Consider the following 27,686-nt stretch of genomic DNA (forward strand, 5'->3'; position numbering starts at 1 on the left):
AGCACTCCTACAATATCATTCTGATCGTATACAACTCCTACGACCGTTTAGTTGTTAATCTGAGCACACCCGTTGTAAGTCGGGACTTGAGGAAATTACAACGCAAATGTCGAGTTTGCCGACTCCGTCGTGACGGTTGACAGTCTGAGACTAGCATTAAACTAGTTGCAAATCGCTGAACTACAAATAAACAAACAAACAGACAACAATTTTCAAACAAACCACCATTTTAATAATCCAGTACAGTTTACACAAACAGAATTTAAAATTTGGAAACAAACTACCATTTTAATAATCCAGTACAGTTTACACAAACAGAATTTGAACTGAAACCGCACAATGTAATAGTTTAATTCATGTAAGTTATACATAAAATATTCCAAATGAAAGAAAGTATTATGTTTAGTAATTACTACTATAATATTGTTGCAACTGAATCAACAAAATATTTTAAAACATATCTACTAATTAGTATTTTGTTTGATGTACTTTACACACGAAAAACGAAAAGAAAACCCCAAAACCAGATTCTGATTAAAACAAATCAATCACTTTAATAATTTATTGGTGCAACTTACATACAGATATTTTAGCTGGAAATAAAAAAAAACCTAACATTTAATTTCTGTGCAATTCGCACAATACTATAAAGATTTCAACGGCTAACAGAACTCATGACATTAATCATTTGGTTTATGCAATTTATAGAGAGAATCAATCAAGAAACTCCTCACTTTAATTATCTACATACAAATCACTCAGCTGGAAACAAACGTATCATTTTAGTATTTACTGTTTTTAAAAAATGCACCAACTGTGTTTACCTTGAACCATCCCTTTAATTTAATAATTTATTTCTTGCAAACCTACAAGCTGGAAAGCAAACCATCATGATACTGTAACTAATGTCTATCATATACATCACACGTACTAATTCAGTTTGATAATCTATACAAACATAGCAGGTATTTGTTGTCAAGAAAAAGCTAGCTAATTCTTACATGTACTTCCTATTTTAACATGAGTGTCTGAACGTATATGTATCTGCTAGTGTGTTCGATAGAGCGTGCGTATTATGATATTTGTGTAGTCGGTGTCCTTTGGCGGGTGGTTATATGAGCACGGGTATGTGTATGTGTACGCGTGTATGTGTTTGTGTATGTGTAAGTGTACGTGTATGTACAGGTATATGTTTACGTACGTATATGCGAAATTTTGTTTGTGTACACGTGTGTGTGTGTGTGTGTGTGGCGTGGCGTGGCCTCGAGTGTGTACGATGTGGGTTGTTGTGATGATGTGCGATGTGCTGCGGCTATGCACTGTCTGTGTGTGTGATGCACGTTTCCTACACTATTTACAGTAATTTTTTTAACAGATCAGTTAGAAAAACTAAATTTTCAGTAACAAATTAATTAAATGGTAATGACTTTCGAGATTCTCTAGCGTGAATACCAAATACTGCGAAGGAACTAGTACAAACAGAAGTAGCAAACTTGGATTAAATAATTTAATAAATAAACAAAACAAAAAAACAAAACGAAAAACCAAATTTTGTTTTGTTGGTAACTTGAATAATAATAACAAAAAATAAACACAGTTCTTGAAGTCATACTTAGTTACAAATTTTATTTGTTAACTGAACATTAAAAACCTAAACATGTAAAACTATTATAATATTTCTGAAGGCTTGAAGGCTTAGCCTAGTTATGACTTAAGCAGTGACTTCCGTTTTGTCAGAAGGATGCAAAATATCATAGTGTTTGTAAAATAGAAGTTCTGTTGGTAGCTTGAATAACGAAAAAGCAAATTTTTTGAAGTGTTAGTATCGATTGTTCTCTCTTACAGAGTCAAGGTCGCATTTTGGCTACCTTCACTGGAAAGATAATCCCAACTGGCGTCTCAGTTTCGTATTCCTGCGCCTGCGCACTTCGTTTGGTTCATCCATTGCGTCAAACCTGCAAGAAAACATCTTTAATTAACTAATGAATGAACTAAATATTAAATTTCATTGAACGACAACATACTGTTTATATTAAAGACACTGATTCCAATTACTAGCCGGTGTAAAATAGTTTCGGTTATTATCAGCTTCTTACCTATAAATTACAAATTATGTGAACGTTACATCCGGTGAGAGGTCGCATCTACTGTTTGGTGGATACGGAAAATGTTGATTTCGGTTTAATAACAATTTGTTTTTCAGCACAGTAAGTTTCAGTGAAGCCAAAGCTAAACTGATTTACATGCGTGTTTCATTACTAAAAATCGATTCACATATTTTGGTAAGTGTTTCGTCAAACCATCCATTCTTTTGTAAATATTTTATTATTTTTTGCACTTTCGAAATTTATCTAAAACATGGATTACATGAGAATGGTTCGGTGAAAAATAAGGTAAGGATCCACGGTAATATTTTTGTCATTGACAACGGCAAGTAAGGTGGGAAATCAAGACACTTGCCGTCGGTGCCGTGGTTAAATTCGAACCCTGTTGAATGTACAGTTCGTGCTGGTATTGTAGTAGATCCACATGTATTCCACACGCAAGATAACAGATAGTGACTTTAAGCAAACGTGTGGAAAGTATAAATTAATCCAGTCACATAAAGCACACCTTGCATATGATATACAGAGAGGATACTCCCCGAGTGTCTTGTGATATAATAATTTATCAGCACGAGTTGATATAAGTATGAAATCCGAGGCTTGCCGAGGCTTTTTATACTATTATACTCTTATCAACGAGTGCTGACATATTATATCACAATACACGGGGTGTGTGTGTGTGTGTGTGTGTGTGTGTGTGTGTGTGTGTGTATTCATTTTATCATCCATTATCATTATTTTCATTTGCGACATTTGTAAACGATGTCAGTAATGTGGGTTGAATGCCACTATATGTGGCAGCGGTAGACTTGTTAACTAGCAGAACGTCAGTGGCGTGACGTCACTAATGATAGGTTTCGCGCTGAAACATACAGTGACGTAACAAAATAGTCTCTTGGGATTAAAATTTGACCAATCAAGATTACAAGAAGCGATATCTCCTAGCAGAATATCGCAGGAGACATCGCAAATTATAGTGTCAGCGATATCTCCTACACGCAACATGACATCGGTATGATTCCACATGAACGTTTTGTTTTTAAAAGTATCATGACCCATGAATCAAAGAAAACACCCGGGTGTTTTTTTTGTGTGTGTGTGTTTTTGTGTTTTTTAACTGGGAAAGTAAAGTGATAATTATATGAAATTTTATTTGAAATAAGTCTTAGCTATCTTTGGTGCACGCGCGTGAACTGTCATAATTCTAAAATGTTGTTAGCGAATACACATGTGTACAAAGACATCCATGAACGCACACTTAGTGTAGATATTTGAAAGGTATTTGCCTATGTAACATAAAACAAGAATTGGCTTCTAGAATGCTAAAAGAAAGACAATATAACAAAAAAAGAGCAAAACAAAACAAAGTTTAAAAGTTCATAGTGTTAAACGACGTCACTAGAGCACGTTGACTTGTTAATCATCGGTTATTGGAAGTCAAACATTTAGTAATTTTGACAGTCTTTGAGAGCAAATCCTCTACATTTGTCCATTAGTAACAAGGGATATTTTATATGCACTATCCCACAGACAGGATAGCACATACCACGGCCTTTGATATACCAGTCGTGGTGCACTGGCTGGAATGAGAAATAGCCCAATGGGCCCAGCGACCGCGCATCAAGCGATCGCTTTGCCACTGGGCTACATCCCGCCCTATATATAAAGGTGTTTACCTATGTAACAACGAAAAAAAATCAGCTTCTAGAATACTAATAAAAGGAGAAAACAAAACAAAACAAAAATAAAACAAAAAACTAAATACAACAAAGGAAAAAAACCACCCAGAAGATAAAATAAGATAACATGAAAAATAAATAAATAGATAGATAGATACATAAATAAATAAACAATAATAATAATAATAATAATAATAATAATAATAATAATAATAATAAGATAAAATAAGATAACACGAAAAATAAATAAATAGATAGATAGATAGATAGATAGATAGATAGATAGATAGATAGATAGATAGATAGATAGATAGATAGATAGATAGATAATAATAATAATAATAATAATAATAAAAAAGCCCAAACAAACCAAAAAACTAATTAAAAAAACTCAAACGAAAAACCTACAATGACAACAACAACAACAAAGATTTCATTTTAGCAAGAAGGTCAGCACGTTCAGTTGACTGGAAGTATTTAAAGTTTGTTGCCAAAGATAATACTGGAGAAGTCTTATTTTCATTATTATCGCCTAAGGCCGTGTCTCAGTATCGTTGATTGGTTTTAAGACGCGTCACTAAAACAACGCGAAATCGCTCAATTTAATTTCTACCGAACGTTTTCCACAACCAGTCGAGGTACTTTAGTACTCAAGAACCTAACTCAACGATGTAATGGATAACCGGCCTCGGTGGAGCAGTGGTTAAGCCATCGGACTACAGGCTGGTAGGTACAGAGTTCGCAGTCCGGTACCGGCTCCAACCCAGAGCAAGTTCTTAATGGCTTAATGGGTAGGTGTAAGGCCACTACACCCTCTTCTCTCTCACTAACCACTAACCAACTAACAACTAACCCACTGTCCTGGACAGACAGCCCAGATAGCTGAGGTGTGTGGCCAGGACAACGTGCTTGAACCGTAATTGGATATAAGCATGAAAATAAGTTGAAATGAAATGTAATAGATAAACCATCAGCTTTTAGGCCAGTGCGTACTGGGTTCGCATCCCGGTACAGGCTCCAACCCAGAATGAATTTAAACGGCTCAGCGGCGGCGTGTGGGTGGGTGGGTGGAAAACACATTAAAACAAATGTAAGAAAGGGACGTAGAATGTAGCTCATCGTGATCTCGGACATCATTTCATTTTTATTTAAAGTTGTTTTCTTTAACGACACAACTAGAGCACATTGATTTATTAATCATCGGCTACTGGGTGTTAAACATTTAGTAATTTATGACATATACTCTTAGAGAGGAAACCCGCTACATTTTTCCATTAACAGTAAACAATCTTGTATATTCACCATAGCACAGACAGGATAGCACTGACGGACATTTCATTTTATTTATAGTTACGTTCATGTTTACATCAAATTACGGTTTAAGCTGGCTATCCCGGGCACAGGGGTGGGACGTAGTCCAGTGGTAAAGCACTCGCCTGATGCGATGTCGGTCTGGGATCGATCCCCGTCAGTGGGCCCATTGGATTATTTTTACTTCCAGCCAGTGCACCACGACTAGTATATCAAAAGCCGTGGTATGTGCTATCCTGTATATGTGATGGTGTATGCCATATACAAGATTCCGTGCTATTACTAGAAAGAAATAGCGGGTTTCCTTTGTAAGACTATATATCAAAATTACAAACTTTTTGACACCCAATAGCCAATGATTAATAAATCAATGTGCTTTAGTGGTGTCGTTAAACACAATACAAATTAACTGTGTTTTGTTTTGTTTTGTTTTGCTCTTGTTTTGTTGTATTTTCTTTCTTTTGTAGCATTCTAGACGCTAATTCCCTTCCTATGTTACATAGGCGAATAAATTTAAATATATACACTGAGTGAATAGCCGATGATTAATAAATCAATGTGCCTTTAAATAAATTATTGTTTTCCAATAGCCGATGATTATCGGCTATTAGTAGGCAGTCAAGCAATGGTAATACATAGTGGTGTGACAGAGGTTGCGATAGGGCGTCGATCCTGCGACCTCTCACAGCTTAGACGAGCGATCTTTTGCGTTACTAATGGAGACAACTTCTAAAGTGCACGTACGCTTGGCGGAGAGATGTAGTTCGAACAACAAGTATTGAGAGCAGTTATCTGGGGGTCACAGACAAAGTACATACCAGGCGCGTGTGCAAGAATTTTAGCAGGGGACGTCTAGACTGTGGCGTGCGAAGGTTAAAACGGAGTACCGACGTTGGTGGTGTCGTGGTTATCCCATCGGACGTACGGCTGGTAGGTACAGGGTTCTCAGCCCGGTACCGGCTCCCACCCAGAGCAAGTTTTAACGACTCAATGACTAGGTATAAGACCACTACACCCTCTTCTCTCACTAACCACTAACCAATTAACAACTAACTCATTATCCTGGACAGAGAGCCCAGATAGCCGAGGTGTGTGCCCAGGACAGCGTGATTGAACCTTAATTGGATTATAAGCACGAAACTGAAATGAAATAAAGAGGGGTAGGAGGCAAAGTCATGCTTCCTCGGAAAATATATTCAAAATAAAAAAGACAACGTGCTTGAGCAAGAGGGTGGGTTGGGTGGGTGTGGTGGGTTGGGTTGTTGTGGTGGGGTCATAAGACCTATAGTACAGAATCATCATGTAAAAATGATATCAATAAACATAAATCTTGTTACTTGTTTAAGTCTTAGATTTATTTGAGTAAAATATGCATATGTTCAGTTTCAAAACATATGTAAAGATGTATATACGGCGTTCGGGGAATAGCAGACCTGTAGGAACTGGGGGGGGGGGGGGGGGGGGGGGGGGGAGGTTAGCGGGGTTAGAGGGTCCGGTGCCCACATCTTGATGAAACTGTACAATTTGTTGTCCTACGCAATATAGATAAAGACACTAATCTACCTTGTTCCCCTCTCCCCAAACTAGATAAAGGAAGGAAATGTTTTATTTAACGACGCACTCAACGCATTTTATTTACGGCTATATGATGTCGGACATATGGTTAAGGACGACACATATATTGAGAGAGGAAACCCGCTGTCGCCACTTTCTGGGCTACTCTTTTCGATTAGCAGCAAGGGATCTTTTATATACACCATGCCACAGACAGGATAATACCTACCACGGCCTTTGTTACACCAGTTGTGGAGAACTGGTTCGAACGAGAAATAGCCCAGTGGGCCCACCGACGGGAATCGATCCTAAATCGACACACATCAGGCGAGCGCTGTACCACTGAGCTACGTCCCCCCCCCCCCAACCTAGAGAGTGTGTCCCTTTTATTAGAGATTATGCCCCCTCCAGATATCATTCCTATGGGCCCGACTAGTTATAACATGTACATAACGGATACATGGGTCCCACCCCCCCACCCCCACGACCTAGAGAGTGTGTCCCTTTTATTAGAGATTATGCCCCCTCCAGATATCGTTCCTATGGGCCCGACTAGTTATAACATGTGCATAACGGATACATGGGTCCCACCCCCCACCCCCCCCCCCCCCCAACCTAGAGAGTGTGTCCCTTTTATTAGAGATTATGCCCCCTCCAGATATCGTTCCTATGGGCCCGACTAGTTATAACATGTGCATAACGGATACATGGGTCCCCCCCACCCCGACCCCCCAACCTAGAGAGTGTGTCCCTTTTATTAGAGATTATGCCCCCTCCAGATATCGTTCCTATGGCCCCGACTAGTTATAACATGTACATAACGGATACATGGGTCCCCCCCCCCCCCCCCCCCCCCCCAACCTAGAGAGCGTGTCCCTTTTATTAGAGATTATGCCCCCTCCAGATATCGTTCCTATGAGCCCGACTAGTTATAACATGTACATAACGGATACATGGGTCCCCCCTCCCCCCAACCTAGAGAGTGTGTCCCTTTTATTAGAGATTATGCCCCCTCCAGATATCGTTCCTATGGGCCCGACTAGTTATAACATGTACATAACGGATACATGGTCCCCCCCCCCCCCCCCAACCTAGAGAGTGTGTCCCTTTTATTAGAGATTATGCCCCCTCCAGATATCGTTCCTATGGGCCCGACTAGTTATAACATGTACATAACGGATACATGGGTCCCCCCCCACCCACCCCAACCTAGAGAGTGTGTCCCTTTTATTAGAGATTATGCCCCCTCCAGATGTCGTTCCTATGGGCCCGACTAGTTATAACATGTACATAACGGATACATGGGTCCCCCCCCCCCCCAACCTAGAGAGTGTGTCCCTTTATTAAAGATTATGCCCCCTCCAGATATCGTTCCTATGGGCCCGACTAGTTATAACATGTACATAACGGATACATGGGTCCCCCCCACACCCCCCAACCTAGAGAGTATGTCCCTTTTATTAGAGATTATGCCCCCTCCAGATATCGTTCCTATGGGGCCCGACAAGTTATAACATGTACATAACGGATACATGGTCCCCCCCCCCCCCCCCCCTCCCACCAACCTAGAGAGTGTGTCCCTTTTATTAGAGATTATGCCCCCTCCAGATATCGTTCCTATGGGCCCGACTAGTTATAACATGTACATAACGGATACATGGGTCCCCCCCCCCCCCAACCTAGAGAGTGTGTCCCTTTTATTAGAGATTATGCCCCCTCCAGATATCGTTCCTATGGGCCCGACTAGTTATAACATGCACATAACGGATACATGGAGTGTAGTGTGGGTGTGTGGGTGGGGGACAAATATGACATTGGCGTGTGTACGTTGTGAATGGCAGTAATGTACAATGGCTGGATCGGGTCAAATCATTCCAATGAACAACAGTACGACCCAGTCACAATCACAATTACAAGTATCACGAATATTAACAACAAGCGTGTCACTACTATTTTCTTTGTTATCAGTCTAAACATTTAAGAAGAGCAGCAGCGCAGTAACCGGGCTTTATCTCAAAGTCTATGCGATCGAATCTCAGCCTAGCCACTATGATATATAGTGTCTAAAAATAAACTGGTATTTACATAATGCAAATTGGATGGGTCCATCCGGAGAGTGAGCAAGATGTAGCCCAGTGGTAAAGCGCTCGCTTGATGCACGGTCGGTCTAGGATCGATCCCTGTCGGTGGGCCCATTGGGCTATTTCTCACTCCAGCCAGGGCACCACGACTGGTATATCAAAGGCCGTGGTATGTCCTATCCTGGTTGTGGGACGGTGCATATAAAAGACCACTTGCTACTAATAGAGAAATATAGAGGGTTTCCTCTCTAAGACTATATGTTAGAATTAACAGATGTTTGAAATCCAATAGCCAACGATTAATAAATCAATGTGCTCTAGCGGTGTCGTTAAACAAAACAAACAGGCTCCAACCGTTTGGTACGTGAATGTCCTACATGGACAGTTAACCTACAACGTAACCTGAAAAACCTGCTTTACCTGATAGTATATAAACTTGGGTTGTCTTGTTATGTATGTTATTCATCTGACTACATAAGCACCATATCCCACCCGTTAACAATATTATTGTACATATAATAAGTAAAAGCATGTTTTCAGCCCAGACAATGTTACAAATTGTTTGCCAATGTAGTCTAGGAAACCATTATAAATTAATGTCAAAGTTGCAATAATGGCGGTTCCCGACAAATATTTTTAAAATTAATATTTGCTTTGAAATATAAAGTTTATCCCTTCAGCTGTTTGCCTATAACAATTGCAGCTGAATAATTCCATTTACAAGTAGATAAAACATATTTTAGAGAAGAAGAAGAAGAAGAAGAAGAAGAAGAAGAAGAAGAAATGTTTTATTTAACGACGCACTCAACTATTTTAGAGAAGAATTTTGAGAGTGTCACACGTCATTGTTTTATGCAGGGGCGGGACGTAGCCCAGTGGTAAATCGCACGCTTGATGCGTGGTCAGTTTGGGATCGATTCTCGTCGGTGGGCCCATTGGGCTATTTCTCCTTCTAGACTGTGCACCACGACTGGTATATCAAAATCTCTTGTATGTGCAATCCTGTCTATGGTATGGTGCATGTAAAAGATCATTGTTGCTAATCGAAGAGTAGCCCATGAAAGTGGCGACAGCGAGCTTCCTCTTTCAGTATCTGTGTGGTCCTTAACCATATGTTCGACGCCATATAACCGTAAATAAAATGTGTTGAGTGCGTTGTTTAATAAAACCTTTCCTTTCCTTTCCTTTCATTGTTTTATGCGTACACATTCAACACACTGGCAACGAACATTCAACACACTGGCAACGAACATTCAACACACTGGCAACGAACATTCAACACACTGGCAACGAACAAAGACACGAAGATGGTGACATACTATATTTAGCCATAGACTATTCGACAAAACCGCTCTTGTCGTCTGGGTTTTAAAATTATTATTCTTGAGTTGATTATGGAAACATTATGCGTAAGATCGATTGATACATAGAGTGTTGTTTATTATGTGAGAATAACAAAATAATGTAGCTTCAACTTAAAATTACTATCTCGCCTCACTATATCATAACACACTGTCGCTCGCACGCTCTTTCTCTCTCTATCTCTGTCCACCCCCCCCCCCCTCTCTCTCTAACATACACACACGCCCCCCCCCCTCCCCCACACATTTCGACATTTTCCGTAAAGTTACGAACATTACCGTAAACGTTACCAAAGAGACGTCAACAGCCCTTTGACGTGACGTAAACAATATAGTTTAACTTCAAAAATGTGCGTACAGAATCGCTGTTTCCCTTTGCATCATTATCTTTATTTTAAATGTGTATAAATGTAAAATATCTGTCCATGGATGTAATACTACCTAATGACAATAGCCAACTGCTGTGCTATTTTGATGCGACATTTTCTACAAATGTTAAGTGGATATACGAACAGAGGTACGTGTTTGTTTGCTTGCTTGTTTCCTTTTTAGTTTATCAGGATCATTCAGGTCGGACGTGGACATAGGCGTACGGGCTCAAATGTTTGAAGGGAGGCAGGCTGAAGTTTGGCCGAATTAAACGAAAATGCCCAAATCAAAATAAAAGTATTTATTCATATTCGCATTTCTGCCATATATATAGCTGCTATATAGAGTTGTGAACGAATCGCGCGGCATTTTTACATGGATTACAACTAATTTTAAGGGTGAAATGATGGACATCCATGTTAAACAGGTCTCGACAGTGGCGTAGCGTGGGTTGCCAGCGCCCGGGGCATGGCGCGTATTACGCCCCCTAACCAGTGGGCCGTTAGTAGTATCCGAGTCCCTTCTACCAGTCCAGAATTTTGCCCCGCCCACGCTACGCCACTAGGTCTCAGGTTAGCACAGTTTGCCCGAATTCGAGGTTTTGCTCCAGTACTAGAGGGACAATTGCCCCTGCCTCCTGGACAATCTAAAAGGTGAGAGCATGGCCCCCATTGCCCACTACTGGCAACAACAGTGTGCATAGGCGTAGGCGCAGTATTTAACGTATGAGTATAACGACATTTGTTTTCACTGGAGAAAATGTAATTTTCAATTGATATTATTTGCATGGAAGCCTCTGCCTGTTTGGACAATATGAAAACATATGCAAAACTACTGCCCACCCCATCCCCCATTCGCTCGCTTCACAGACCCGTGACCTCTGCCCAATTTCACAGTGGATCTGCCACCGATTATATATAGAAATGCAATAAGCTCCACCCCCCACCCCCACCCCCGAGACTTCAGTAATTGTGTGCATTCTCGTTATGCAATACAAATTATTGTTTGACAAAAATTGAGAACAAAATATCCAATAACCAATCATTGGGAATACAGGGCCATTTAAACCTGTCTGGCGTTTACCAGTTTGCAGTTTAAGTGATAGTGATAGTGCCTGGTTTTTAAACACGACAAGGTATTTTTTACTATTAGAGCTATTTTCGATAATTGAAATCTCATATTACTTAGATTTTATTGTTTAGATTATCCATTTCCATATGTCCAAAGTGTTTTTAGTCAACCTGGTGTTTGCAATATTATGAAATACATTGTTTTTATATTTAAAAAACATTAAAAAAAACCCCAAACAACAACGGCACGTACCTCTGACAACTAACACCGGCCTCGGTGGTGTCGTGGTTAAGGTACAGGGTTCACAGCCCAGTACCGGCTCCCACCCAGAGCAAGTTTTAACGACTCAATGGGTAGGTGTATGACCACTACATCCTCTTCTTTCTCACTAACCACCAATAACTAAACCACTGTCCTGGACAGACAGCCCAAATAGTTGTGTGCCCAGGACAGCGTGCTTGGACCTTAATTGGATATAAGCTCGAAAAATAAGTTGAATTGGAAAAATGAGAACTAACGGTTATGAAAACGAGCTCTAGTCTTTTTTTCCCCTGTTTTTTTTTGCGTATTACTCGGTTGCATTGTTACAGACTCTTGTTTCGGTGTATTTGTAACTTTATCCAAATGTGTTAGATTTGTAGAAGAACCAAACTTACTGTTTATTTTGACGTGTTAAAACTAGCGAATGCAACTTTTCATGAAAACAAAGAAGTTTGTTTTGTTTAACGACACCGCTAGAGCACATTGATTAATTAATCATCGCATACTGGATGTCAAACATTTGTTAATTCTGACAGGTAGTTATCAGAGGAAACCCGCTACATTTTCCCTGATGCATCAAGGGATCTTTTATATACTTTCCCATTGACAGGAACGCACATACCACGGTCCTTGAACAGTTGTGCTGCAGTGGTTGGAACGAGAAAAAACACACAATTAGTTGAGTGGATCCACTGAGGTGGTTCGATCCTACGATGCAAGCACTTCAAGCGAGCACTCAACCGACGGAACCCAAATCCCGTCCCCCTTTTACATGAATTCCCCCAGTTAGGTGTATGTCATTCATTCACACAGCCGAGAAATGATTCTTGGAAGTGGTATATCTTATCACTGTCAATAATCTAAGACAGTCAATATTATTGGTAGTCAATCTTAAGGCAGAGATGAATTTTACTTGAAGAATGCAGGAAAACACATTTCAGGAGGACATTTCAAACTCTACAGGGGAGCATACTCCCGAACCCCCTAGAAACTTTGCTTTGCGCCCTGGATCTCACTCACAAATACATGAGCACGGAAATGAATGTTTTTTTTCTTACGCTATTTAAATAATGAAAAATATCTGGCTTGCGCCACTAGAGACCGTGCCACACTCACTTGAGTTTGTGCCCTCCACGCACTTTTTTTCATTTCATTTAGTTTCAACTTATTGTCGTGCTTATATCCAATTGAGGTTCAAGCACGCTGTCCTAAGCAGACACACACCTCAGCAGCCTGGTTAGTTGCTAGTATGAGAAAAGAGAGTGTAGTAGTCTTACACCTACCCACTGAGTCGTCACAACTTGCTCTGGATAGGAGCCTATACCGGACTTCGAACCCAGTACCTACTAGCCTTATGTCCGATGGCTTAAGATTTCACGACACCACCGAGGCTTGTCCTCCACTTCTGATATCGTTGTTAAGCCCAACGACCGTTATAAACAGATGTATGGATTATACACCGACACAAGACGTTTACTATTTATCTTACTAGTTGTTTTAGCGAACAAAAGCGACCTGAATGCATTTTTCTTACACACCCGTGATTGAGAACACCATGCATTATTTTTGAAAACACGTACGTGTGTTAACAATTTCAAGTCATACGACTGGCTGCTCCTAGGTGATGATCAGGTCACCAATGCTATACGTGCAATAAAAAAAAAACCCAGCACGGTGGAAATCGATTACACTGTGACGTATAGTCAACCTGGCAATCATGTGTCTGTGACGCGTAAGTCAGCTACAAGTGCACAGGGTTGTAAATATATTTTTGTCGATAAATATGTTAAAATTTGCTTAAAACCTGGTTTTTGAGGATATATAAGAAATAGAATAATACATTCATGTCCGTTAGATACCATTTATCTCGCAACTCGTCGTTTAATAATGTATCAAACTCGCTTTCGCTCGTTAGATACATCTTAAAACAACTTGTGAGATAAATGGTAGCTAGCGGCCACTCATGTATTATTCTCTATGTAAACAACGAGGTGTAAAATGGTATCAAGCGGACACAAAATTCGATTTCATTTATTAGATGTAAATTTATATGTCTTTTCCAACTAAAAAGTCTTTACAGGCACTGCATTTGAAGTAACTTAAATCTCACACAGTTCGGGTTAACTTATATTAACGTAACCAATTCCAGGTTAACTTACGTCACAGTACAATCGATTTCGATCTTGGCTTGTTTTCATTGGATGGAATGGTTATCGCGACCTGGTCATCACCTAGGAGCAACCAGTCGTATGTTGTTACCACACGTATGCATAATATTAGTATGGTTTAACATAAATAACGAAAGTTCTTTTCAATTGGTTTTTAAAGAAATATTGTTACTTTACCGGGTTTTTTAAAGGGACATACCCTAGTTTAAACACTAAGACATGCTTTTTACTATTAGAGCCGTTTTTGTTAACAGAAATCATACTTTACTTACATTTTATTGTTTAGATTGTCCATTTCCGTACATTCGAAGTGTTTTTGGTCATCCAGGTGTTTTTAATATCACAAAAAGCATTTCTCATATTTTTAAAAACGCACGTGCGTCAGAGAAGTAACAGCTATGGTGTCGAGTTTTAGTCTATTTTTAGAGGTATTTCACCATTTTAATGTCACAGACTAATGTTACATTCAATTGTAAATTTATCCAAATAATGTATTACAGGTTTGTAGATTAACTAAATGTAGAATTAATTTTCACGGGTTGAAACTAGGGTCTGCCCCTTTGACAAATGTAAAATAACATTGAAGCAAATTTGTCTTATATTACAGACATCGTACACATGAGGCTGAGTAATGCTATGTTATATAATACAGCTACATACATACAGAAAACCTATTTATTCACCAAGGAAACCAAATTGTACCAAATTACTTTGTATTCAAAGACCTAGCCTTTGCTACTATATAAAGAAGGAACTGGTTTCCTTAACGACACACTCAACACATTTTATTTACGGTTATATGGCGTCGGTTACTACTATATAAAGTAACCGTCTTAAAATTGTTCCATTGTTATTATTACTTATGAAATCTATAAATTTGAACACAATAGGGTTATTTATATACTATTTTGGAATAAAATATAAATGTATAAATAGGACAAACAATAACAAAATTAATTTCGTCTTACATTAAATTACAAGTATCACTTTTACGATGTTTCATTATAATTGGATTAGGTAGAAAAGTCGCAAAAGCGACCGTATTACAATTATTAAACAAGCCGGTACTCTCATACTATTTCCACAAACACCCCGCGGATTATTAAATGATTTAACAATTCTTCCTTCGTGGGACATTTAACATAAGTGCACTGAGACGTATTGAACTCAAAAGTGCTTCACAGGTATAAAACAAGACGGATAATGGCATACTCCAGTTAATAGCATACATATTGAGATGTATTACAATAATTGAGATATTTATCAGTGGTTATGATCTAAATGACAAAATGTATTTCAAACACCCAGTTCATAGATTTACAATTTTTAAGGTGGTTATCATTTATATTAATCTAAATTTGCAATAACAACTAAAGCTGTTCGCACGAACAGCCTCAAACGTAATGTAAAGTATCAGTTAGCAATATAAATATGCAATCATAATGATAATTGCACACGATTCAATACCCACACGTTGTGATCTGTTTCACGTGCTTACATGTTTCAAAAGAGTAGTTTTAAAGAGTTTAACCCCCCCCCCAATAAACAAAAAACAAAAAAACAACCCACACACAAAAAAAACCCCACAAACAAAACAAAAAACACCCCCAAAAACCCAACAACACGAAACAAAAAAAACAAAGAAACAAATAAAGAAACAAATACACAACAACAAGTTGATATATCACTAACTTGGTGTTCATAATATTACTGAAATATATTAGGACGTTTATATATAACATACATATTCCGTGTTTCTGTGTGTGTGTGTGTGTGTGTGTGTGTGTGTGTGTATATGTGTGTGTGTGTGCGTGCGTGTTTGTGTGTGTGTGTGTGTGTGTGTGTGTGTGAATGTGAGTATATGTGTGAGTGTGTGTGCGCGCGTCTGTGTGTGTCTGTCTATGTGTGTGTAACTGTGTATGTGTGCGTCTGTATGTGAGCTCGCACGTGTGTGTGTGTGTGTGTCTGTGTGTGTGTGTGTGTGTGTGTGTGTGTGTGTGAGAGTATATATGTGTGTGGCTGTTTGTGCGTGTCTGTATGTGTGTCTATCTGGAAAAGTGCGCTAAATAAGTCAATTCAGGCAAATGGTACAACTCTCTGTCTGTCTGTGTGTCTGTGTTTGTCTGTCTGTCTCTCTCGCTCTCTCTTTCTGTGCGTCTCTCTCTCTCTCTCTCTCTCTCTCTCTCTCTCTCTCTCTCTCTCTCTCTCTCTCTCTCTCTCTCTCTCTATATATATATATATATTGGGCCCATTGGGCTAATTTTCGTACCAGCCAGTGCTCCACAACTGGTGTATCAAAGGCCGTGGTATGTATTATCCCGTCTGTAGGATAGTGCATATAAAAGATCCCTTGCTGCTAATCGAAAAGAGTAGCCCATGAATTGGCGACAGCGGGTTTCCTCTCTCATTATCTGTGTGTGGTCCTTAACCATATGTCCGACGCCATATAACCGCAAATAAAATGTGTTGAGTGCGTCGTTAAATAAAACATTTCCTTCGTTCTACCGCCTTTGAAACGATGCATCGATATGTTGTAGAATTCTTCGTCTTGGTCATTCACTCCATATACTAGTATTCGCCTGTTCACATGATCAAACAAACGTGGAGTGAAACCTTATAAACCCAACATCCTGGAATCGATGCCGGAATGGAGCGGTACTAACCGGTTACCTTATGGTATCGAAATAGCACAAGTACTGACGATAAGGAAAGCCGTCTATTTAAACGTATGATATTTGGGATTGTGTATCACATTGTATGGACTTATTGGAATGGATACAGTCATTAAACGCTTCGATAGTATACTATTAATACGTGTTCTAAAATGTAAAGGATTATGCGTACGGAGTAATCGAAATACTAAATACAATACAATCCGAACATTGACATTTCAAACCAAAGTAAACAGTCAGTAATGAAGGTTGAAAATGACACACAGTAAAATCAGTAACAACGTCAGTCTTGGGACCAAAAGTTATTTGATAATGTTTGCGTGATATGTTACGACATGGATGATTTGAGATGGAGAAATGCGTTTATCGATATTTCGGCACATTTTAAACTATATTATCTACTTGCTGTCAAACGTGGTAATGTTAATATTTTAGGAGATGGAGAGAGAGTTATATGGAGAGAGAGACAGACAGACAGACAGAGAGAGAGAGAGAGAGAGAGAGAGAGAGAGAGAGAGAGAGAGAGTAGGGAAGGAAATGTTTTATTTAACGACGCACCGAACACATTTTATTTACGGTTATATGGCGTCGGACATATGGTTAAGGACCACACAGATATTGAGTGAGGAAACCCGCTGTCGCCATTTCATGGGCTACTCTTTCCGATTAGCAGCAAGAGATCTTTTATTTGCGCTTCCCACAAGCAGGATAGCACAAACCATGGCCTTTGTTGAACCAGCGAGCGAGAAATAGCCCAACGGGTCCACTGACGGGGATTGATCCCAAACCGAGAGAACGAGATAAATAGAAATAGAGTGACAAATAGAGAGATTGAGAAAGAAAGTCATAGAGTCAGACAGACACACAGAGACAGAACGAGATACTAGTAGAGGGAGAGAGACAAACACACAGCACAGACACAAGGTATAATCCATGCCAATGCCAACTAGTGCTCTTGCATAGCACATGTTATGATACGTTATGCAAGTCTGTTGGGAAACGCACACAAATGATACATTGCGGTCCATGTGGCAAGTCTCATTAGACCCCTAAAGGTGCACGCAGCATTTTTTACACCAATCCACGTCATTCTTCATTTGCTTTATGTTTGTGTTTGATAAATGCATTGTTTCACTCGCTTGTACCTCGTAAAAAAGTCACCAGTCGCAGGAAGAAAGGAAGTCTTCATTAACAGCACCTGAGCACACTGTAAGCCTTGTCTATTTAAGGTCTAACATATGCCAATTCCGACGTTTGGTCAAGAGAAAAAGAAAAAAAAAAAAAAAAAAAAAAAAAAAAGGAAGGATTTAAAAAAACAACAAAACAGACAACACATTTTAATTACAGTTATATGTCGCCGGGCATATAGTAAAGAACCACACAGATAATGAGAGAGGAAACCCGCTGCCGTCATGCAATGAGCTAGTCTTTCTGATTAGCAGCAAGGAATCTTTTATATATGTAGCATCTCACAGAGACATGGTAGTATATACCCCGGCTTTTGATACACCATTTGTCCAAAACTGGCTGGATCGAGTTTAATATAGCATAGTGTATATTCTTTAAACCTTGCTGATCATAGACGTAACATATACAACGATAAATAAACAGAAATATATACATGAGAGGTTGTGTATTGGATGATAGATATTCAAATGAGATAAGAACGTAAACATGTTAGCTGTCTGAGATATTTACCAAGATTACAGATTTCTTTTTAATTGTCTAGTGGGCCCACCGATGTGTTAGACCGACCACGCATCAGGCCAGCTCTTTACCACTGGGCTACGTCCCCTCCCCCCCCCCACCCCCCCAAAAAAAAAAATATATATATATATTTGCTGCAATCTATATACTTAAAGTGTGTTTGTGTTGTTAAACGACACCACTAGAGCACATTGATTTATTAATCATCGGCTATTGGATGTCAAACATACGGTTATTTTGACACAGTCATAAAGAGGAAAGCCGCTACATTTTTCCATTAGTAGCAAGTGATCTTTTATATGCACCATCCCACAGACAGGATAGCACATACCACGGCCTTTGATATATCAGTCGTGGTGCACTGGCTTGAACGAGAAATAGCCTCGCATCAGGCATGCGCTTTACCACTGGGCAACGTCCCGTCCCCAATCTATACACATGTACATGTAACTTAAAATACAAGTGTTTCGCTGAAACGAGAAAATATTCAATTCGTATACATGCGAGAAGACTTTCGATCACAGACATCTCTTGCTCCCCATCACACGAGGATCAGACTACCAATGTCACGACGGAGTTGGCCAACTTTTCCCACTCTCAGCTTTCGACTGATGCGCTCTAATAACAACCAATCGGTCGTAGGATCTGTATGTGACGAGAATCGCGTTGTAAGGGTTCTCAGACTAGCAAATGGGCAGTCGTAGAGGTCGAGAGAGAGAGAGCGGCGAGTTGGCTAACGGCGTCGTGACAATTGGTAGTCTAAGACTAGCATCACTTTCCTTTGAGACTACCTAAAGCAGAACAGTTAATCACTCGCTTTTTGTGGGCGTTTTATGTTTTGTTTTATATTTTGTTATGGTTTGTTTGGTGGGTTTTTTTCTTTTTCTTTTTTTTTTCTTAACTTGGTGATGTCTTCAAATCACTTGGTAATAGTACCTGTCTCGTTCGCTTATGATATTGAGCCCTGATACCTGCTGGTATATCTATCACTATCAGAGTATTTCTAACCGGCATCGGTGATGGCGTGGTCAAGCCATCGGACAAAAGTCTGGTAGGTACTGGGTTCGTAACCCGGTACCGGTTCCCACCCAGAACGAGTTTCAACGACACAATGGTAGGTGTAAGACAAATAAACCAACTTCTCCTTCACTAACCTATAACAACTAACCACTACTTACTGAACAAACGACCCAGGTAGCTGAGGTGTGTGCCAAGGACAGCGTGCTTGAATCTTAATTGGATATACGCATGAAAACAAGTTAAAGAAGAAGAAGAACGACTCAATGGGTACTGTCCAGACAACCCAGATAGCTGAGGTGTGTGCCCAGGACAGCGTGATTGAACCTTACGTTGATATAAACACGAAAACAAGTTGAAACTAGTGAATAAAATAGAGAATAATACATGAGTGGCCGTTAGATACCATTTATCTCACAACGAGTTGTTTTAAAATGTATCTAACGAGCGAAAGTGTTGAGATAAATGGTATCTAACGGATACGAATGTACTATTCTATTTCTTACATATCCTCAAACATCAGCTTTTAAGCAAATTTTAACATATTTTTCGACTAAAGGTTATTTACAGCCGTTGCACTTGTAGCTGACTTACGCGTCACAGACATGCCAGGTTAACTATACATCACAGTCTAATTGATTTCCATTGTGTAGTTTTTCATTGGCTGCATGGCACTGGTGACCTGGTCATCACCTAGGAGCAGCCAGTCGTATATCTTGAAATTGTACGTGTGTTAACAACTGCTCCATTCAAATTCCATAGCACCACCACCACACCCACCCGCCTGCTACCGACTTGATCGGGCTGCTGGTGCTCCCTGCCAGTGCAGGCGGTCCCTCCTCCCCCCCCCCCCCCCCACACACACACCTTTCCTGTCATGGACGGACAGGCGTGCGCTACAACAGCTTGTTCTGAATGTGCACGTAAAACCCTATGACATGACCTGACCTGTGTTAACAACACATGTGTTATCAACAACTAATGCATGATGTTCTCACCAACGGGGGTGTAAGAAAGGCATTTATGTTTGTTTAGTCTTGATCAATATGTGTGTATGTAAGGACCTAACCTCCGATTTCCACCTCAATTATTTAAGCCATCGCGACCCTGCATAGGTGGTCAACAACGTACGCTAATTGTGTTTATATATTCGAGGTATCTAAGTGCAATGTTCATACATTTATAATCAAAACGTCTATTTATATAAAATATTAACTTAAAACTACGGGGTATTTTATGCTAAACAAACACCCTGTATTTAATTGCACCGTGTCCTCCGATTTGCATGGTAAGACAATGCTTACAAGGTGTAATTTGGCATGAATGTGTTGCCTTTATAAATATGGTATTTAGTTGCTGTCGTTACACGACTAAGATATCGTGGGTGTTTCAAGAGAATATACAGCTAGGTCCACAAGTGCATTATTTCCCTTTCTTACACACCAATCAGTGAGAACATCATTCGTTATCTTAAACGACACATACGTGTGGTAACAATTTAAAACACCCACATACGACTGGCTGCTCCTAAATGATGAACGGGGTAGGACGTAGCCCAGTGGTAAAGCACTCGCTTGGTGCGCGGTCGGTTTAGGATCGATCGCCATCAGTGACCCCCTTTGGGATATTTCTCGTTCCAGCCAGTGCTCCACAACTGGTGTAGCGTAAGCCGTGGTATGTACTATCCTGTCTGTGGTGTGGTGCATATAAAAGACCCCTTGCTGCTAATCGAAAAGAATAGCCCATGATGTGGCGACAGCGGGTTTCCTCTCTCAATATATGTGTGGTCCTTAACCATATGTCCGACGCCATGTAACCGTAAATAAAATGTGTTGCGTGCGTCGTTAAATAAAACATGATGATCTGGGCCTCGTTCCACGATACAATCATAGCCGTATGATCACCGTAAGTGCATTAACATAAGGTGATCTTAGCGCTAAGATCGCTTCCTGGAACGGGGTCCTGAGCCCAATTTCACAAGACAAGACAGGACAAGACAAGACAAGACGTACAAGACAAGACAAGACAAGAATGTATTACTCTCAGGCCGTATTCTACGGCATATGAGGACATGTGTTCAATGGTAGGACATGGTTTACAGGAGCAAAAATAGTATAATTATAATACTAGTAGTAGTAGAGATATAATACAATTGCGAAAATGAGTAAATATGATATTTCATCAGTAGTATATAAATATAGCTTATGATGTAGTAAAAAATACGTTATATGTTTGCTACATATAGAGTTTGAGATGGGCGTGTACGAAACATAACATCCATGAAACCATGTCGATATATTTATACATGGTAACGAAAGAGAGAAACATACAATGTTCAAAACAATGTATTTTTTCCTTGTGATTTTGTTGTTTGTGATATTTGGCTATGCACGATTTAAACATTAGAGTTGCACTGCTTGCATATGTTTGCGTTTAAAATAAAACATCGTAAGCGTAGCTTCCAGGGCAGTCGCTCTTGTAAAAAATGTAACTTTAAGTTTAAAAGTGTCCTTTGTGGTCAGGTGAAAAAAACACACAATATTACTGTTCCACGATTAAATTGTTATTCCCCCCCCCCCCCACACCACCACATAATTCCGTGATGCCTAAACCTTATTTGGATACTGATTTTGTTTTTTTAACGACACCACTAGAGCACATTGATTAATTAATCACCGACTCGTAGTCATCAGACAAAACTCGCTACATTGTTCCTAATGCAGCAAGGGGTATTTTGTATGCACCTTCCCATAGGCAGGATAGCACATACCCTGGCCTTTGACCAGTTATGGTGCACTGGTTGGAACAGAACAACACTCAATCACTTGAATGGATCCCCCGAGGTGGTTCGATCCTGCGACGGAAGCACACTTCAGACGAGCACTCAACCAAGCTAAATCACGCACCACAAGGAATCCAACTATAGCGAACTAAAGTTGTTCAAGACAACAAAAACAATTAAACTCATGCTGAAGGTGTATGTTTAATTCTTAAATACAGTTAAAATGTAAGTTGATATTGCATTACAAGCCCCCCCCCCAAAAAAAAAAAAAAAAAAAAAAAACAACAACAACACAACTATATAAAAAAACAACAACAAAAAAACAACAACAACATAATAATAATAATAATAAAAAAAAAGAACATAAAATAAAATAAATAATAATACAATAAAATAATAATAAAAGTAATAATAAAAACATAATAATAATAATAATAAATAAATAAATTTAAACCTAAACCTAATAATAATAATAATAATAATAATAATAAATAAATTTAAACCTAAACCTAAACCAAAACCTGAAAAAAAAGAGAAAAAAAAAGAAAAAAAAAAAAAGAACAAAAACAAGAATAAAACCAAACACAAAATCAAGGACGAGAACGATAATGAAAACAAAAACAATACAAAATATTAATATAATGACAGCCGTATTTATACCTCACAACGTTATTAGTTGTCTTGTTCGCTTAATTACAAACACAACACATTTGTTAATTATTTTCAACAAGGCCGCTCTAAACTTTGCGTTCGCAAACTCATTCAATTATAGACGTCATAAATAGAATTCCCAAAGAAAAAAAAAAAGAGGAAAATTTCACATTAGAATTCAGCATTTGAATTTATTAATCGGCAAATTCGCGAATAAATTAAGTTATCGCAGAAAAGTAGTCCCAAAACTGCGTACAGTAACGTACATGTATATAGAAAGATTTATCCAGCCACGAGCAGAAATGAGTAAACCGGCCTCGGTGGTGTTTTGATTATGCAGTTGGACTTAAGACTGGTAGGTACCGGGTTCGCAGAGAGAGAGAGAGATATATATATATATATATATATAGAGAGAGAGAGAGAGAGAGAGAGAGAGAGAGAGAGAGAGAGAGAGAGAGAGAGAGAAAAAAGAGATAGAGAGAGAGAGAGAGAGAGAGAGAGAGAGAGAGAGAGAGAGAGAGAGAGAGAGAGAGAGAGAGAGAGAGAGAGAGAGAGAGAGAGAACGACTCATTAGACAGGTGTAAGACCGGTGATCCCGACCTCTCTCACTAACAACTAACAACTAACTGATGTGTGTGCCCAGGACAGCGTGCCTGATCACTAATTGAATATAACTACACATAATAAGTTAAAATGGTTGACAATGCTGGCTAATTCAGTCCATTAGGTAAGAACATTTTGTGACGAATTTATGAAGCTTGTTTTTTGTTTTCTTAATCGCCCTATATTTCCATGTCGCTATAAAATATTCTTAGGAAACATGTGCACGTTGAAAAACGTGCTCGTAAACTATCGATTCTTATGGCACTGAAGAGCGCATGTTTTAACGTTTGAACAAAAAGGGCAAAGACAGTTAATATATAGTTTTGTCTTGTGGATTTTGAAAATAAAACATAATCAGAAAAGTAGGTTGAAAAGATCAGAAGTTGCAAAACAAGAAGAAGAAGAAGAAGAAGAAGAAGAAGAAGAAAAAACCCACAAAAAAAACGAGAGAAAAAACCCCACAAAAAAAACAAAGAAACAAGCAGCAAATAACGCGATAATTTTCTTTTTTTGAAAAGATTTGCGTTTTACTTGACAGACAAAACTGTCCTATTTGTTCGTAAATGATTATTGATTTTTCTTAGATATTACCCAGACTCCAGACCAATCTCATAAAGTTGGAGCTGATAAAATATTTCCAGTTTTTACACTCTGCCACAACTTATGTTGTGCTGGACATTCCAAATAGAGAAAACAAGTTTCAGAAGTTTGTCAAACTGTCATTACAATCATGCACAATATATTATAATATCTATACATGTAAAACATATATGGAGGTCACTTGAGGCCCAAATATTTACTTTGTTCTGTTTCAACACACACACACACACACACACACACACACACAGATAGACACACACTCACACACACACACACACACACACACACACAAACACACGCGCGAGCGCACATACATACACACGCGCGCACACACAAATATATATTTAGATGTAAAAAATACATATTAATATTTAAGTCATGTGAGCTATTCCTGATGAGTTATGTTTTAGGCCGTGGTATGATAATGTACTACCCTGTCTGTGGGATGATGCATACAGAAGATCCCTTGCTACTAATCAAAAAGAGTAGCCCATGAAGTGACGACAGCGGGTTTCCTCTGTCAATATATGTGTGGTCCTTAACCATATGTCTGACGCCATATAACCGTACATAAAATGTGTTGAGTGCGTCGTTAAATAAAACATTTCTTTCTGTGTGCTATTCTTGACGTGTTGTATTTTACCCTGACTTTTTATATGTCATGTGTGCTGTTCCTAATATTATATTTTTTATCCTAATTGTTTATGTCATCTGTGCTATTTCCGATGTGTTATATTTTACCCTGACTGTTTATATGTCATGTGTGCTATTCCTGATGTATTATGTTTTACCCTAACTGTTTATATGTTATGTTTGCTATTCCTGATGTGTTGTTTTACCCGGACTGTTTATGTCATGTTTGCTATTCCTGATGTGTTATATTTTACCCTGACTGTTTATATGTCATGTTTGCTATTCCTGATGTGTTATGTTTTACCCTGACTGTTTATATGTCACGTTTCCTATTCCTGATGTGTTATGTTTTACCCTGACTGTTGATATGTCATGTTTGCTATTCCTGATGCGTTATGTTTTACCCTGACTGTTTGTAAGTCATGTTTGCTATACCTGATGCGTTATGTTTTACCCTGACTGTTTGTAAGTCATGTTTGCTATACCTGATGCGTTATGTTTTACCCTGACTGTTTGTAAGTCATGTTTGCTATTCCTGATGCGTTATGTTTTACCCTGACTGTTTGTAAGTCATGTTTGCTATACCTGATGCGTTATGTTTTACCCTGACTGTTTGTAAGTCATGTTTGCTATACCTGATGCGTTATGTTTTGCCCTGACTGTTTGTAAGTCATGTTTGCTATACCTGATGGGTTATGTTTTGCCCTGACTGTTTGTAGGTCATGTTTGCTATACCTGATGTGTTATGTTTTACCCTGACTGTTTGTAGGTCATGTTTGCTATACCTGATGTGTTATGTTTTACCCTGACTGTTTATAGGTCATGTTTGCAATTTCTGATGTGTTATATTTTACCCTGACTGTTTATAGGTCATGTTTGCTATACCTGATGTGTTATGTTTTACCCTGACTGTTTATAAGTCATGTTTGCTATACCTGATGTGTTATGTTTTACCCTGACTGTTTATAGGTCATGTTTGCTATACCTGATGTGTTATGTTTTACCCTGACTGTTTATATGTCATATTTGCTATACCTGACGTGTTATGTTTTACCCTGACTGTTTATAAGTCATGTTTGCTATACCTGACGTTTTATGTTTTACCCTGACTGTTTATAAGTCATGTTTGCTATACCTGATGGGTTATGTTTTACCTGACTGTTTATAAGTCATTTTGCTATACCTGATGTGTTATGTGCTACCCTGACTGTTTATAAATCATGTTTGCTATACCTGATGTGTTATATTTTACCCTGACTGTTTATAGGTCATGTTTGCTATACCTGATGTGCTATATTTTACCTGACTGTTTATAAGTCATGTTTGCTATACCTGATGTGTTATGTTTTACCCTGACTGTTTATAGGTCATGTTTGCTATGTCTGATGTGTTATGTTTTACCCTGACTGTTTATAGGTCATGCTTGCTATACCTGATGTGTTATGTTTTACACTGACTGTTTATAGGTCATGTTTGCTATGTCTGATGTGTTATGTTTTACCCTGACTGTTTATAGGTCATGTTTGCTATACCTGATGTGTTATGTTTTACCCTGACTGTTTATAGGCCATGTTTGCTATGTCTGATGTGTTATGTTTTACCCTGACTGTTTATAAGTCATGTTTGCAATTTCTGATGTGTTATGTTTTACCCTGACTGTTTATAGGTCATGTTTGCTATACCTGGTGTGTTATATTTTACCCTGACTGTTTATAGGTCATTTTTGCTATACCTGATGTGTTATGTTTTACCCTGACTGTTTATATGTCGTTTGCAATTTCTGATGTGTTATGTTTTACCCTGACTGTTTATATGTTATGTTTGCTATGTCTGATGTGTTATGTTTTACCCTGACTGTTTATAGGTCATGTTTGCTATGTCTGATGTGTTATGTTTTACCCTGACTGTTTATAGGTCATGCTTGCTACACCTGATGTGTTATGTTTTACCCTGACTGTTTATAGGTCATGTTTGCTATGTCTGATGTGTTATGTTTTACCCTGACTGTTTATAGGTCATGTTTGCTATACTTGATGTGTTATGTTTTACCCTGACTGTTTATAGGTAATGTTTGCAATTTCTGATGTGTTATGTTTTACCCTGACTGTTTATAGGTCATGTTTGCTATACCTGATGTGTTATATTTTACCCTGACTGTTTATAGGTCATGTTTGCAATTTCTGATGTGTTATGTTTTACCCAGACTGTTTATAGGTCATGTTTGCTATACCTGATGTGTTATATTTTACCCTGACTGTTTATATGTCGTTTGAAATTTCTGATGTGTTATGTTTTACCCTGACTGTTTATATGTTATGTTTGCTATGTCTGATGTGTTATGTTTTACCCTGACTGTTTATAGGTCATGTTTGCTATGTCTGATGTGTTATGTTTTACAATGACTGTTTATATGTCATGTTTGCTATGTCTGATGTGTTATGTTTTACCCTGACTGTTTATATGTCATGTTTGCTATGTCTGATGTGTTATGTTTTACCCTGACTGTTTATATGTCGTTTGCAATTTCTGATGTGTTATGTTTTACCCTGACTGTTTATATGTCATGTTTGCTATGTCTGATGTGTTATGTTTTACCCTGACTATTTATATGTCATGTTTGTAATTTCTGATGTGTTATGTTTTAGCCTGACTGTTTATATTTTATGTGTGCTATTTCTGATGTGAAAGTCTGATTGTTTACATGTCATGTGTGATATTTCTGATGTGAAACTGTTTATATTTCATGTGCGATACTTCTGATGTGAAACTGTTTATATTTCATGTGCGATATTTCTGATATGAAACTCTGTTTATATTTGTGTGATATATCTGACATTAAACTCTGTGATATTTCTGATGACATTGTGGTGTTTTATACTGTGACTGCTTCCATATCATGCGTGCTATTTCTGATGTTTTACTCCATATATACCATCGACGTTACTAAAACTATCCTCGAAATGCGCAGACAAACCTCACAAATAAACGACAAGCAGACGACAACAAATCGGATGTTGATTGCACGAAACATGCATGAGAACACAAATTGAACGGAGTTGGA

General features: G+C 38.6%; 1 protein-coding gene and 1 long non-coding RNA gene across 2 annotated transcripts in view; one reads left to right on the forward strand and one right to left on the reverse strand.

The window, feature by feature from the left end:
* Window positions 1–209: 209 nt before the first annotated feature.
* Window positions 210–27,686, reverse strand: part of LOC121385261 — a 47,377-nt gene continuing 19,900 nt past the window's right edge. The window contains exon 2 of the mRNA XM_041515867.1: window positions 210–1,955. Coding sequence (XP_041371801.1) covers window positions 1,871–1,955 — 85 coding nt within the window. The 3' untranslated portion in view covers window positions 210–1,870. The remainder of the gene's footprint in view (window positions 1,956–27,686) is intronic.
* Window positions 10,432–27,686, forward strand: part of LOC121385262 — a 74,087-nt gene continuing 56,832 nt past the window's right edge. The window contains exon 1 of the long non-coding RNA XR_005959518.1: window positions 10,432–10,608. This is a non-coding gene — a long non-coding RNA (uncharacterized LOC121385262). The remainder of the gene's footprint in view (window positions 10,609–27,686) is intronic.

Source organism: Gigantopelta aegis, chromosome 11 (assembly GCF_016097555.1).
Source record: "Gigantopelta aegis isolate Gae_Host chromosome 11, Gae_host_genome, whole genome shotgun sequence".
In the NCBI taxonomy this organism is placed as follows: domain Eukaryota; kingdom Metazoa; phylum Mollusca; class Gastropoda; order Neomphalida; family Peltospiridae; genus Gigantopelta; species Gigantopelta aegis.